The 16,353-nt window shown below is 39.0% G+C and overlaps 1 protein-coding gene across 1 annotated transcript; it reads right to left on the bottom strand.

Annotated features, from left to right (window-relative positions):
* Positions 1-6,909: 6,909 nt before the first annotated feature.
* LOC117299825 lies at positions 6,910-16,351 on the bottom strand. Its single transcript, XM_033783366.1, has 2 exons — positions 16,267-16,351; positions 6,910-10,562 (listed from the first exon to the last, which is right to left on the bottom strand). The coding sequence occupies exon 2, from the start codon at positions 10,542-10,544 to the stop codon at positions 8,553-8,555; it is 1,992 nt and encodes a 663-aa protein (XP_033639257.1). The 5' UTR covers positions 10,545-10,562; positions 16,267-16,351; the 3' UTR covers positions 6,910-8,552.
* Positions 16,352-16,353: the final 2 nt, after the last annotated feature.

Consider the following 16,353-nt stretch of genomic DNA (forward strand, 5'->3'; position numbering starts at 1 on the left):
CCGGACAGAGATTAACTATGGCAACTTCATCACCCCACGAGTCTTCACCTCATTGGGGATTCAACTGTTTGTCTGTAGTATATAGAAATGCCACCCTCAAACAAAAATATATAATCGGGGACAGTGTTTAATAGGTCGTGTTAAGAAGTTTCAGAATGCGGTTTGGTAAATTTACCCGCGTCTATTAATTTTGCGTTCACTGCGTGAACATTTTCAAACACAAGGATCTACGGGTGAGTCAACGCTCAGAAAGCATATTATCGTCCCTGCGTTTTAAGCAGAGTATTAATTCACTCAATCTGGCGTCTACATTTATACAAGGCAATCCCGAGTGCAATGGAATAGTCCAAATTTTACAGAGTGAAATCATTATATTCTGCAACATTATACACTCAACACGGCATCCAATATGAATTTCATATACGGGCACTAAGGTTAAAGTTTGTTTTTACGAGTATTGACCCCTTGCAATTAATTTTGTACAACAGGGGTGTTTTTCTTCTCATTTTTTTCTTGCAGCCTTGATGACCAATTGAATCAAAACTTTCACAGGTTTGGTATTTTATGCATTTGTTGGCATATACCAAGTGAGAAGACTGGTCTGTGACAATAGGAGACTTTCCAACGCTAGGCGGCAGCAGACATACCGGGTAAATTTCCATTGTTTACGTAGTTCTGAACATGCGCACAATTCTGAGAACAATGGATTTACCCGGTAAGTCTGCTGCCCTCTGTCGTCCCAGAAAGTCTCCCATTGTGTCCTTTGCCTTTTATACACACCGGTTTAAGGGTAAAACAAATTATACGTATTTGTTTGTCCCGATGCAAAAATAACATTTTTTAACGAGACTAACACTCACCTCCCAACCTCACGTCAAATCAATAAACACACCATTGACAACAAGTGATTTCATTTTGTTAACTGACTCGTGAATTATTATTCACCAACAATAACCAGAAGTGATTCAATTGACTTAAAGGCACTGGACACTATTGGTAGTTACTCAAAATAACCGTTATCATAAAAACGTACTTGGTAACAAGCAATGGAGAGCTGTTGATAGTATAAAACATTGTGAGAAATGGCTCACTCTGAAGTAACTTACTTTCACTAAAATATTTGAATTGAATTCTAGACCTCAGGCTAAGGTCTCAAATTCAAGGCATCTGAAAGCACACATACTTGTGCGACAAGGGTGTTTTTTCTTCCATTGTTCTCTCGCAGCTTCGTTCACATTTTCACAGGTTTGTTATTTTATGCATGTATGTTGAGATAGACCAGGTATAGGAGACAATTACCAATAGTGTCCAGTGTATGCAGTGCCTTAATATTAATGGGTAACTTAATACACAACAATCAACAGTCATTAAGAGTTGAGAGGAATGTACACACAATCATTTTGACCATAATCACTGTAACATTTTGTAGGCAAATAGAGGGGTGCATTTTCGCGGTCGTAACCAATATAAAACTGTTTCAGTTGAACTTGACGTTGGTTGGTCACTGGCCATTGACCGAAACAGTAATTGGTATCAGCCGCGAAAACGCACCCAGAAGAAAATCTTACTACAACAAGAACTTCATTTAACATTTCAAACGTCATGCACATTACAACCTACGTCATGCACATTACAACCTAACCTTTTTTAAAGTTAAAACTGTTAAAATTTGTTCTCATTTTAGTGGCGAGTTAAAAAGCAGAATGTTCTGTACAGCCGCCGAAAAATGTACACAACAATTTTAAAACTTCAAAGTTCCATGTTGAGACTTGGCCAAATATAGCTTATATACCGTATCGCAAATACTCGGTACGTGCGCTTCAGACGAGGAACGAGGTGCATGCTGGTCTAGCTAGCGACCAAGTTTGATCTCTAGCTAGACCAGCATGCACCTCATTCAATAGTTAGCGCTTGCGCAATGGGTATCTGCAAAGAGGTCTATTGCAAAAGTTGGTTATTTGACTCAGAAAACACAATCCATTTAAAACCATCACTAAATGGTGCACCGCCAGGGTTACAAAAAACAACCCTTCATCGCCGCCAGCAGCAGAAGAACAAAAATATATACAAATACAATAAAGACCCCTTGAATAATAATGAGGTCAACAGCCCCAAACAGTGCCCTCAACGGGTGTCAATGAAGACCTTTTGACCTTGTTGGCAAACAAACCGCGCTGGTCAGCATGGACGGCCGAAGTGTTGGCAAAACATCTTGTTAACAGATCAATGTGACAAAATTCAACATTTTAAATCACCTAAATTACCTCACATGATTGGTTGTTTTGTTTCTAGCAAACTCAACCCTATTTTTCGAATATTTGTACAAACTGTGCTTTTGTTTTGCATTTATGGCTTTCCATAGTTTTCCCAGCCTCAGTTGGCAAAACTCGGGGTTGTGACATTGCCTTAGAAAGGTCTATCATTGGCTGAGAGTTGCACGCAGCGCGTACACCACTGTATGACACTACCTGAGGCGGCCACTGCAAGGGGTCTGTCTTTACATGAAATAAATATTAATAAAGACCTTAATAATACTATTCTACAATAAAATTTCATCACTCAACATTTAAAAACTTTGCAAAAAATATATATTTATAACTATGTACAGTCGTTGGCCGCCATGAACGGTAAACATAAAATAAAAAATAGATTTAAAGGGAGGGTATACTTTTGGTAGTTCTTTAAACAAAATTACTTGTTTGTAACCACTGATAAAAACGACACCCTTTGAAGTAATGAAGTTTAGAGAAAAGGGTAATTTTTACATCAACAGTTTAATCCGAAAAAGGCCCAACTCATGTATCTCATAGCACACAGTTCTACTGAACAAGGATGTCGTTTCCCTTTCATTATTTTCTTGCAACTTCTAGGACCAATTGAGTCAAATTTTCACATGTTTTTTATTATGCATAATGTTTGGATACATCAAAGGAGGATACTGGCCTTTAGAAATTACAAAAAGTATACCCTACTAGGTTTTGTAAAAAATCAAGCAATTAAACTAACACACAAAACATTATTCTACAAATATAATTTTCAAAGCAAAACAGCTTCCGGTTGGTGATGAATGTGCCGCAAATCGCATAACACTCAGCTAAAACACTTTTGGTTGTTTTTCTTTCCCGTTTACAGGGCACGAAATAAAGAGAACGTAGAAATTCAGTTGCCTCAAGCTTAAAGTATAACCCTTTAAAGTCCATACTTCCTTCTTTGGTAACAGAACGACAACGAATTTATTGGAATCCAGTGTTGAAAAACCCATGCGGTTAAATCTCATTCTGCATATACCAGAAACAGACACAATTTCACTTACAGTTATGGTAAATAATTATTAATTTATTAATGGGTGACAGTACTTTTCAACGATTACATCTTTCAAAATTATACACAAGTTCAATTTTGTCATGAGGAAAAGTAGTACTTGCAAATTCAAAATAACCACAAAGCTAAGGTGCACGAATCTCTGACGTAAACTAAACACATTATTTGCATTCGATATTTTCACGAGCATGTGACCATCTAATTTGGTGACTCTTTTTGCAGGATGTTAACAAAATAATAGAATGTGGACATGTTGCTAAACTTCAGTCGCTTTCAAAGTATGATAAAACTTTCCACAACGATTATTTTGTCAACTCTTCCAATCCTGTCTTTAAAGGCAGTGGACACTATTGGTAGTCACTTTTGGTAGTTACTCAAAACAATTATTTACATAAAACCTTATACTTGGTAACGAGTAATGGGGAGCAGTTGATAGTATAAAACATTGTAAGAAACGGCTCCCTCTGAAGTGACGTAGTTTTATAGAAAGACGCAATATTCCGCCACGATGTTGATTTCGAGACCTCAGAATTAGGTGTTTGAGGTCTCAAAATCCAGCATCTGAAAGCACACAACTTCGTGTGACAAGGATGTTTTTCATCAATTATTATCTTGCCGACGACCAGTTGAGCTCAAATTTTCACAGGTTTGTTATGTTATGCATATATTATTATATGCATAATGTTGAGATGAGAAGAATTGTCCTTGACAATTACCAATGGTGTCCAGTGTCTTTAACAGGACAAACAAAATACAATAGCCAACACACACAAAGATAGGCTGATGTATTACTATAATTGTCAAACTTGTGGATTCCCAGGTTTGCGTCTATCCAACTGCATCATCTTCGACATGACACGGGCAGTGCTGACGTATATAGTGCTGACATAGGTAAGCATACTTTGTGGTTCATAAATAAAACATTCATTCTGAATTGCATGATAAAACTTTCCACAACGATTATTCTGTCAGCTCTACCAACCCTGTAACTTTAAACAGGACACAAAATGTACAGGTTTGCAACTAGATACAGGTAGTGCTCTAGTGCATGACGTATATGGCATATTGGTGACGTAATATTCTTTGCAGTTTATGAATCACACATTCATTCTGAATTGCATGATCAAACTTTCCACAACGATTATTCTGTAAGCTCTGCCAATCCCGCACTTTTTAACAGGACACAAATGTAGTCTACGCCCTGTACAACCACAGTAGGCCGTATTTTAAACTTTGGGATTCGCCAGGTTTGCATCTAGTGCATCAAGTGCGTCGCTGACGTAGCCAAGTTGCTGACGTAATAGGTTAATTCTTTGCAGTTTATGAATCAAACATTCATTCTGAATTGCATGATAACACTCAAGGATTATTTTGGCAGCTCTACAAATCCCGTAGGCCTACATTTAAAAGGACAACAATGTAGCCAACACCCTGTACAAACAAAGTAGGCCGTATTTACTATTGTCTTCCTTGGGGATTCCCAGGTTTGCGTCTCGTGCAATTGCATCATCTTTAACATGCCGAGGGCATTGTGCTGACGTAACGCTGACGGACATAGCATTCTTTGCGGTCTATTGATAAAACATTCATTCCGAGTTGCATGATAAAACTTTCCACAACTGAAATAAGAAAGCGACAAGTTTTAAAAAGTGTATTTCCCTACATGTACATTCAAAATGTAAATGTTTTGACGATTGGTAGGGATACAAACAAAACGCTAGGCCTAAGTGTTTAATGTTATTCTGAAAGCTTACTGATTATAAGCTCATACCATAATAATTTTCTATGTGAAATGTTTCCCTCTGAATTGAAATAATAATACGAGGTAGCTGTATATGAAAACCTAAGAAACACACCAGAATATTTCAGTTGTTGTACAATTTAAAGACATTGGACACTTCGGTAATATTGTCAAAGACCAGTCTTCCCACTTGGTGTATCTCAACATATGCACAAAATAACAAACATGCAAAAATTTGAGGTCAACTGGTTGTCGAAGTTGCGAGATAAAATAAAAGAAAAAAGACCCTTGTCACACGAAGTTGTGTGCTTTCAGATGCTTGGTTTCGATACCTCAAATTCTAAACTTGAACTTGAGATCTCGAAATCAAACTCGAGGAAAATTACTTCTTTCACTTCGGAGGGAGCCATTTCTCACAAGTTTTACACTATCAACCTCCCCCATTACTCAGTACCAAGTAAGGTTTTATGCTAATAATTATTTTGAGTAATTACCAATAGTGTCCACTGCCTTCAAGGACAGTTAGTCATATATTCTGAAAATAGTGCATGACTAATGCAGCGGCTTACAGTTAAATATTTCATGCATAAAGGTCGATCAAACAATACCTCTAACAATGTCTGAGATTTATATGCTAGCTCTGGCATAGTCCGATGTAATACCTTTTTATGGAGAAAAAGTGAGTCAAGGTCGCAAACCAACGTCACACACACACATTGTACAATTTCACACATTCCTGAACTCCCCCTAGATGGAACAGAGGGACCGCTTGTAGAAAACATTGGAGATTAAAGGCATTGGACACTATTTGTAAATACTCAAAATAATTGTTAGCATAAAAACTGACTTGGTAATGAGAAAGTGAGAAACGTTGATAGTACAACACATTGTGAGAAACGGCTCCCTCTGGAATAATGAGTCTTTGAAAATAAGGTAATTTCTCACTGAAATTAATATTTAAAGACTTCAGGCTTGAAGGTTTTTTCTTCTTTAATTATTCTCTTGCAACTTCGATGAATGAGTCAAAATTTGCACGGATTTGTTATTTTATGCTTGTTGGAATACACAAAGTGAGAATACCGGTGTGGCGGTTTCAACTTTCCGCTGTGTTCAGTTTTCCGAATGACCAAATACGGTAGCATTACGTCATGCGATGCCTGCGCACAGCAAGCGAAAGTAGTCCGTTTTTAGTGCCGTATTGAGACATCCATTACCCTCCGGTAGCTGTCATGGCGGCGTCCACGAGTCGAGTACAACTAGCGGCAAACGCGTGGATCGTATGAGTTGTTTTTTATGCAAGCAGAGTGTGACCTGCCTAAAGTTGTACCCATGAATACATGTAAAGATGGGGCAAGAGATTATGTGACTACACAGAAAAGAATCGTAATGTAAACAATTTGGGGGTCACTGCTGAGAGAACTACAGTACTCGCCAGGGTACTCGCGGCGGTATCTGACAGGTCACCCGGAAAACTGAACACGCCGGAAAGCTAAAACCGTTTGAGCAACGTGTCGAAATTTCCGGCTACGTCACCCGGAAAACTGAACACGGCGGAAGTCTGAACCCGCCACACCGGTCTTTGACAATTATCAAAGGTGTCCAGTGCCTTTTAAAGTAACACGTCAATTGCCTTGGATCGGTCGAGTCGGTTTTTGAAAAACGTTTGGAACAATTTGTTATAAAATGCAAATGTTTAGAAAGATAGATAATTTAAAAGTAGAATAAGGCTTCCTTTAAGGCTTCCGTGCGTGTGTTAAAAAGGTGTTTTTAAAAATAATTAAAGGACTGTAAGTCATCGAACAAAAACCATTAGTTTTGTTTAAAATGCTCATCAGTTATCAAGCTCGGACAATATGATAAGATATTTGAGGGAGTATTGGCTCTGAACAAAGCAAAACCGGTGTGGTCTCGACGTTTCGAACAGTATACCCTGCTCATCTTCAGGAGAAATAATCTGCTCGTATTCAGGGGGAAAACAAGTTTCCTGAACTGAAGACGAGCAGAGTAGACTGTTCGAAACTTTTTTCCTCTGCTCAAGTTGAGATGTGGAGAGTTCTTGGGCCCGTTGAGTTCGCCCTCCAAATAAAAATACCATCAGTGCAATTTTAAAAAGGTCAAAGCACCACAAAAATGTCCCTACAGTACATGTAGATGTATGTACACCACTTGGCAAATAGGACCCTTTATTTGAGTCGGGGCATATGCCATCTAAAATAACTCAAGTTGGATGTCAACAACCCCTAGGTCACAATAGGGGTGTCTATTATTATACTATTGCCGTATTGATATGTTGTGCAAATATCTACATGGTAATACCTGCAATGCTATTCATGCCGAAATAATTTATGATGGATCATGACAAGTTGCCAAGGTATTATTATTCGAATGCTGGTACAACAACATACATTGAATCGAAACATGTTCCGCCATTGGTCATGGTGACTGCATATATAGTGCAGCAACTAATGATTTCTTTTCACGCTAAAATGGAAAGATCAACACTGATTCGTACGCGCGGCACTGAGGACTTGCCAAAGAACAACCTCCACAGATGAAGCGCCCTACTTAATGATATCATTTTCATGGTATATTGCTTACTGAAATGGCGCCTATACGTACGCGCATTGTATGCGATCCCAATAAATAGATAGAGATCTTTAAAACAAACGACCTGGGGAAGTATTAGGGTCATTCCCGTACCGGCCCATGTGTTTGTTTTTACTAAGTCATAACCACATAATACATTCGTGTATACAGGTCAACTTTGTTTTGGTAAATTTTCTGGCAAAATCTGATTGTTTGATACTTCAAAAGATCGAATGAAGGTACATATAATAACACGTCAAACTGCTATACATGCCGCAATGTGTAGTTTTCTTTCAAAGATCTATAACTATACCAGAGAGGTAGGCCTACATTTTATACGAATTAATAAAGACATTGTGTACGTTTGGTAATTATAACCCACTTTGTTTCAATACTTTATAGTTGCAGATTATATACAAAAAAAAAAAATAACCTGTGAAAATTTCAGCTGCAGTAATAGTTTCCCATCAACCGTGGTACTTAGAAGTTAATAGTTTTCTCAAAATGCATCACATTATCCAGAGCCGCTGTACTTCTTACACCAAGCATTGTTTATGACAGTAATTTTCAGAGTCATTACAAAAAACAAAACGTATACAGACCCAGTGAACGATTCCCCTTGTATAGCAGAGCAAAATGCTATGCAAAATGTATCAGTTGCTATAGACTAAAATCATCATTTGCTGCTCAATATCACCTTTCATTTGCACAAAAACTGTTCAGTCAAAATACTTTGCTATGAAATCGTTCCATGAGACCCTTTAAAAATGCTACATAAAACATTCGATCTGCAATGATATTTACACACAAGTAACTTTAGTAACATTGACCCAACTTGAGAATTGAAACGACGCAAGCTTGTGAAAATCATCTCTACCTGATTCGAAGCCCTCGCTTTCCACTGTTATGTCTGCCGGCAGATCGTCACGATCTCGTCCCAGTGTTCCTGTTTGACCTGCCCCTCTTCGCACTCCCTGACTGTCATATACCCAAGCTCTTCCGGTACGGGGCACTCCCTCACTTTGATGGGCAAGATAAACAACCCTTCCCTAGTGTTTGACACCCCTAGTGCCTGATTGATGGTGTATTTAGTCCACTTCCCCCCCGGGAGGACGATCACACACCGGTAGCTCAGCTTCAGACAGTCCAGGATGTTGCCAGGGACCTCCCTGCCCACCATGAAGTCCCTCCTCTCGATACAACATCTAAGCTTGTGCTCCGATTCCAGCTTGTGGACAAACGCCACAGCCCATCTGCTGTTCTCCTCCGTGTGCCACACGAACAGATCAAACTGATAAGCGTGTCTCCCATTGGTCGGACCGGGTGAGCTCAGCTCCGACAACCTTCTCTTGGAGCAGGCACTCCAAAAGTGATAGTCCATGAGAATACGGACAAAGCCCGGCTTCGGGTTCGTATTGTAATGCTCAAAATCATGCGCAAAATATGAATCACACTGGTCTTCCTCCAGAGGTGTGTCCAGCACCCTCTTACGTATTTCCTTCGCTTTCTCCAGCTCCGCCCGGCTCCCTTCAGGCTGGTTGTCCTTCTCCAGGCACTCAGCCCATCGCTGGTGGGTCAGTACCGGGTCAAAGAAATCATCCTGGTCGCAACGCACGGCCTGAACAAACTTGTTCAGTGCCTGGTTAGTCTCACCGAGAAGGAAGTATGCATATCCAAGATCCGAGAAGTCTGCATGGACCTCCTTGAACTTCAGAGCCTTTTCTAAGTCCGCTACGGCGTTTCGAAGCAACTCCTTCGTCTGCTCGTCTTTCACAGAAGCAGCCTCGTACATCTTGAGGTACATATCTGCTCGATAGCGATACCCGAACCGAGACTGTAGAATGTTCAAAGACTTATCAAGCAACTGCTTGGCTTCTTCGAACCTCTTCAGTTTAACATATTCGGATCCTACCCTACGGAGTACAATCTCATGCTCTGGATGTATGCCAAGACCTTTCTCAAAACACTGATCCGGTGTGAGGCGGTACTCAGGCTTCTCTGGAAATACTTCAGCAAGACTCCGGTGCTCCGGATCGTGGTTGACAAGGATCCCAAGGAAGACCCAAGACAAGGCTTGGTAATCTCTTGAAGTGCTGATCATGGCCACTTGTTTGAAATAGTTACACGCATTTAGGAACCCCTCTTTGATTTTGGTATCTGAGTAACAATCCGAGTTATCCAGTAACTCATTCTCCTCAGAGGAACTCAGTTTCCTCAAGTAGAGCATCTGGACGTCTCGCCTGTAAAGAGCCAGGGCAAAGTCGAAGAACCATTCTGCCCTCTGCGGTCCAGCACAGTGTTTTCCGATAACAGCAGCACGTTGAATATATCTCATATACCTGAAGCATCGTTTGAACTGCTCGAAGTAACGGATGGCGTGTGCCTTGTCAGCATAAGCTCTGGCCTTCTCTTCGTAGTTTTTTCCTCCAAGAATCACAGCTAGCTTGTCCACATACCGGTGATGATGGTCCAGTTTACCGAGTTCCTGAAACATGTGAGCAAGATTCGCAAGAGCGTTGACGTTATTCTGATCCTTATCCAGTACATCTTCGAAAAAATCCTGCGCTTCAACCGGCTTCTGGAGGTTGTAAGCAATGAACCCTTGGAGGTTCCGTATAGCTGTGTAGTAAGTCGGTCGATCGTAGAAGTTCCACGTCTCCCGGGCCAGGATCCCCTCCTCGCGTTTGAGGGTGGATTTGTCTTTGGCGATGGCTTTGAGCTCTTGCCACCTCAGGTGACAGCTGAACGAATCGATCATATTCCGGATTCGCTCACCGTGTGCCATGTCGTAATAATTGGGCTGTTTCCATACATGGCAATGCCCATCGTTGTATTTGAGACTGCCCATGAACAGGTAGTCCCTATAACCCTTCGTCTGTTTCGTTGACAATCCCATCAGAACGCCTTCTGGTACCTGTGCCAGATTGAATAAATAAAAAGTGAAGTGTTAATCCAAAATACCAGACGGTTTGAAGAGAAGTATAGGAACAACTTATGCTGAACGTTGTGCCAGACCCCGACTGGTCAGAGGAAATGCTGCTACTGTATGCATGTCCGTATACATGTACACATACATGCAGCCTACGGGTACAATGTTTGTGTACATTAGTACTCTATCAGTATCTGCCGGTGAGGTCAGTCTTCCGCTATGCACATATACAACTATTGCACACCCAGAAACTGCCGCGACGTAATAAAACAAATAGATTATGGCCATGGAGCAATAATTATGGCATAGGAACCGTTACGTTATTAAAAAGCAATTATAAGTGAATCAATCATAGAGTTGTAACAGTCTTGCGAATGTTTCATACTGCAAACGTCATAGTCATGTGCACCAATTAAAGGAGGGGTTTATGTAAATGACTACCACAACTTACGATAGCCATACATAAATGTATGATAATATATATACTACTAGGCTCCCCAACCTATGTTCAAAGATGACTTTCATCAATAGCAGAATTTAAAGGCAGTGGACACTATTGGTAATATTGTCAAAGACTAGCCTTCACAGTTAGTGTATCTCAACATATGCATAAAATAACAAACCTGTGAAAATTCGGCTCAATCGGTCATCGAACTTGCGAGATAATAATGAAAGAAAAAAACACCCTTGTCACACGAAGCTGTGTGCGTTTAGATGGTTGATTTCGAGACCTCAAGTTCTAAACCTGAGGTCTCGAAATCAAATTCGTGGAAAATTACTTCTTTCTCGAAAACTACGTCACTTCAGAGGGAGCTGTTTCTCACAATGTTTTATACTATCAACCTCTCCCCATTACTCGTCACCAAGAAAGGATTTGTGCTAATCAATATTTTGAGTAATTACCAATAGTGTCCACTGCATTTAAAGGGAACGCTGCCTTTAGATGGTGCGCTTTGGGACATAAATGGCGTCTGTTGTGAAATGAGAAAAAGTAACGTCGAGTCGTTAACCAACCACCGGTTCTTTTTAGAAGCAACACAACTAAAAAGATATATTCACATGGTGTTACCGCCAAACCTCTCTTACTTCCACCATGCAAAGTTTCAAGTCCTCTCGTAAAAGAATACGGTTGGAACTATATTAATAATAAAAATGTTCAACACTTCTAGTGCATCATGTCTGTAAAATGATGACACTCCTAGAGCCAAAAAACCAAGAAATACTGTAAAGGTAAAACAATATAACCCACATCCCCTTAAAACTGTGTGTTTGGCAGGGCCCACTTTCATAAATCCTGTAAGCACACCAATTCAATGCTTAGCGTGAAATGTCTTCCTTGATAAAAACAGGATTACCAACCAATTTGCCCCGTGATTTTCAGGATAAGCAAACAACAGCCGAATACCGGTACCAAGCAATATGCAACAAATGGAAATTTGGTTGGTAATCCTGTTTTTATCAAGGAAGAAATGTCATGCTAAGCAAATTATTGTGCTTAAAGGATTTATGAAATTGGCCCTGGAGTGGAAGTTCACATCAGAACACAGTTCCTCTACCATGACGGAAGGAACAAGACTATAAAGGGATTGCGTTTTGTTATGAAGTTCCTTCCGATGCTCTATATATATAGAGAGATAAACTTTGACTCCACAAAATGGCCGACCGTGTGTTTCTCTGAGTGTAATTCAAGAGGCAATAACAGCGAGGTTTAGCTGCACGATACGCGAGCAAAAACGTTAACGTCAGAAAATTGTGTCGTTTCTAGGTGACGTCACACTTTGGGCTTATTTGATGCTTATGACGTCTGCACCATCGTACCTGACGTAAAAAATGGCAATTTCGAGATGTACAGTATATAAACATTGTGAACAACGGCTCCCTCTGAAGAAACGTAGAAAGGAGTAATTTTCCACGAAAATATTTGACACCTCAGAATTAGATTTTGAGGTCCCGAAATCGAACATCTGAAAGCACACACCGTCGTGTGACAAGGGAGTGTTTTCGTCCATTATTCTTTCGCAACTTCGACGACCAGTTGAGCTCAAATCTTCACACAGGTTTGTTATTTTGTGCATATGTTGAGATACACCAAGTGAGAAGACTGATCTTTGACAATTACCAAAAGTGTCCAGTGTCTTTAATGTAAACATGTCTGGGCCTACTATGCTCACTGATTACAGCACACTGTTAATACGTGAACAACTCGAATGATTTGCAGTGATTCCAAACAGCAAACAAATCTGCCCTTTAAAGACAATGGAAACCATTGGTAATTGTCAAAGACCAGTCTCCTCACTTTGTATATCTCCACATATGCACAAAATAACAAACCTGTGAAAATTCAGGTCAATTGGTCGAAGTTGCGAGATAATAATGAAAGAAAAAACGCCCTTGTCACACGAAGTTGTGTGCTTTCAGATGCTTGATTTCGATACCTCAAATTCGTTGAAAATTAATTCTTTCTTGAAAACTACGTCACTTCAGAGGGAGCCGTTTCTCGCAATGTTTTATACTATCAACCTCTCCCCAAACTCGTTACCAAGTAAGTTTTTATGCTAATAATTATTTTGAGTAATTACCAATAGTGTCCACCGCCTTTAATAATAGTGACCCCTTTAAATACCGAGAAGCGCATGATGAAATCCTAGTTTGGGAATTCCCATCACCTATTGATCTAAACCTGCATAATTTTAGGCGCAATGCCTGCACTTGGATAAAATGTTGAGGGGCGCACAAGGGTGTGGGGCGCCGTTTGTCCATTAATTGTTTGACACTTTTAAGGCATGTTTTTACCATGGTTTACAGCAATTAGATGTAAACCATAGAAACTGTTGCCAAATCCTGTTATGGTTTACATACCAGTAAAGTATTTGTTGTGTATAAGTTTATGGTTTACAAACCATGAACATACAAAAAACATTTACAAATCGTGGTTCATAAACCAAGAAAATTGATGCATCTTAAAAACATGGTTAATAAACCATAAAAACTGAAGCATCAAATTCATGGTTTACAAATCATGGTTTATAAACCATGAAAATTGAGACATCTAAAAAACATGGTTTATAAACCATGAAAATTGAAGAATAAAAATCGTGGTTTACAAATCATGGTTTATAAACCATAACAAATGAACCATAAAATCATGGTTTGTGACCATGGTTTATAAACCATGAAAATCGAGACTTCTTAAAAGACATGGTTTATAAACCATGAAAATTGAGACTTCTTAAAAAACATGGTTTATAAACCATGAAAATCGAGACTTTTTATCTGGTTTGTAAACCATGATTTGTGATGCACGTTTTTTATGGTTCATAAACCATGATTTGTCAGTGCACACTTGTATGGTTTGTAAACCATGATTTCTGAGTGCACATTTTTTATGGTTTGTAAACCATGATTTCTGACTGCACATTTTTTATGGTTTGTAAACCATGATTTGTGAGTGCAAGTTTTTATGGTTTATAAACCATGATTTGTGAGTGCACACTTTTATGGTTTGTAAACCATGATTTCTGAGTGCACAATGGTTTGTAAACCATGATTTCTGAGTGCACATTTTTTATGGTTTGTAAACCATGATTTGTGAGTGCACACTTTTATGGTTTGTAAACCATGATTTGTAAGTGCACATTTTTTTATGGTTTACAAACAACGTTTTTGAGATGTGTAAATTTTCATGGTTTATAAACCATGTTTTTTAAGAAGTCTCGATTTTCATGGTTTATAAACCATGGTCACAAACCATGATTTTATGGTTCATTTGTTATGGTTTATAAACCATGATTTGTAAACTACGATTTTTATTCTTCAATTTTCATGGTTTATAAACCATGTTTTTTAGATGTCTCAATTTTCATGGTTTATAAACCATGATTTGCAAACCATGAATTTGATGCTTCAGTTTTTATGGTTTATTAACCATGTTTTTAAGATGCGTAAATTTTCTTGGTTTATGCACAAATTTGTAAATGTTTTTTGTATGTTCATGGTTTGTAAACCATAAACTTATACACAACAAATACTTTACTGGTATGTAAACCATAACAGGATTTGGCAACAGTGTCTATGGTTTACATCTAATTGCTGTAAACCATGGTAAAAACATGCCTTAAAAGTGTCAAACAATTAATGGACAAACGGCGCCCCATACAAGGGGCTGATGTGTTGTTCTAGTAGGGCTGTTCCGGCAAGTCAAAAATTATAGCTTCCGTTTGATTTTCGGTGGCAACTCAAAAAGACGTGATCAACTTTTTAAATGTAGCATTAAAACCATCAAACTTCCCTTTGACAAGCTCCCTTTCAGTGTACTTTTTTTTACCATTGATTTTCTATTATTTTTTGTTTTTACAGATAATCTGACGATGGGTGTAAGTAAACATTCAAATACGTATGATACTTGATAGGCAAGTTGTAAAAACGTTGAAATGATCACGTTTAAACGTTTAAGCGTTTAAAGGAACATTGGTTTCTCAAAAGGTCATACTTCGATAAAGGGGGAACGGACATCAATACGGGGGTGGGGCACGAACATCAATAAGGGGGGTGGGGCACGAACATCAATAAGGGGGTTGGGGCACGAACATCAATCACGGACGTAAATGGGGGGCACGGACACGCCCCCTCTGCTCAGTATTCCATTTGAACGTGGCCATTATAAGCTTTAACATCGCCCTCTGCCTATCACTGAATGGTACAGACAAAACGCTTCAACGAACAGAAATTAACATTGACCCGTGAAACATTGTCTGCCATTAGTGACAATACAAACTTACTTGGTATGTACATGTATACACAGCAGCTTTGGTGCGTAAAATGCATTTTGCGAAACTGTTCACTTCGAGAAATAGAAAAAGAAGATACCTTGATCGTTCACGTGGTAAATCAACAGTTCATCATATTGCAAGATCTTATATTTTGTTTAACCATGTGGTTGTTTCAATCATATGATATGTATAAATTTATATAGGCCCAACAATATAAAATCAACCACATGTGAAGATACCATTTCCAAAGGTGGTCTCGTTTTTAGAGAAAATCCTCCCGAGATAACGTCCACGTAGGAATAAAAACGTCCACGTAGGAATTATAATTCGTAATTGAAATAATCTGGGAGACGTACTGTATGCTCTCAGATTCATATTTTGTGGAATACTAACTTAAAGCCCTCGTGGTAGGATGTCATGCCTGAGCAATAGCTCCATGGTCGGAGGAGTCCAACCTGGGCTAAACATCTGATATCTTTTTACAGTACCAAACGTATATACACTTTCCCTTAAAGGCAGTGGACACTTTCGGTAATTACTCAAAATAATTATTAGCATAAAACATTAATTACTTGGTATAACGAGTAATGGGGAGAGTATAAAACATTGTGAGAAACGGCTCCCTCTGAAGTAACGCAGTTTTCGAGAAAGAAGTAATTTTCCTCGAAATTAATTTCGAGACCTCAAATTAAGAATTTGAGGTATCGAAATCAATCATCAGAAAAAGCACACAACTTTGTGTGACAAGGGTGTTTTTTCTTTCATTATTATCTCGCAACTTCAATGATTGAGTCCAAATTTTCACAGGTTTGTTATTTCATGCATTTGATGAGATACAGCAAGTGAGAAGACTGGTCTTAGACAATATTACCAATTGTGTCCACTGTCTTTAAATTAAAGCTATACATGGCTATACTTACGAGTTCGTCCTGCGACGATCGTGCTCAACATGTGGCCCTCCATAGTTTCCTCATATGTCATGGAGGTAGAAATAGATAGGCCTTCTG

Source organism: Asterias rubens, chromosome 15 (genome assembly GCF_902459465.1).
Source record: "Asterias rubens chromosome 15, eAstRub1.3, whole genome shotgun sequence".
Lineage (NCBI taxonomy): Eukaryota > Metazoa > Echinodermata > Asteroidea > Forcipulatida > Asteriidae > Asterias > Asterias rubens.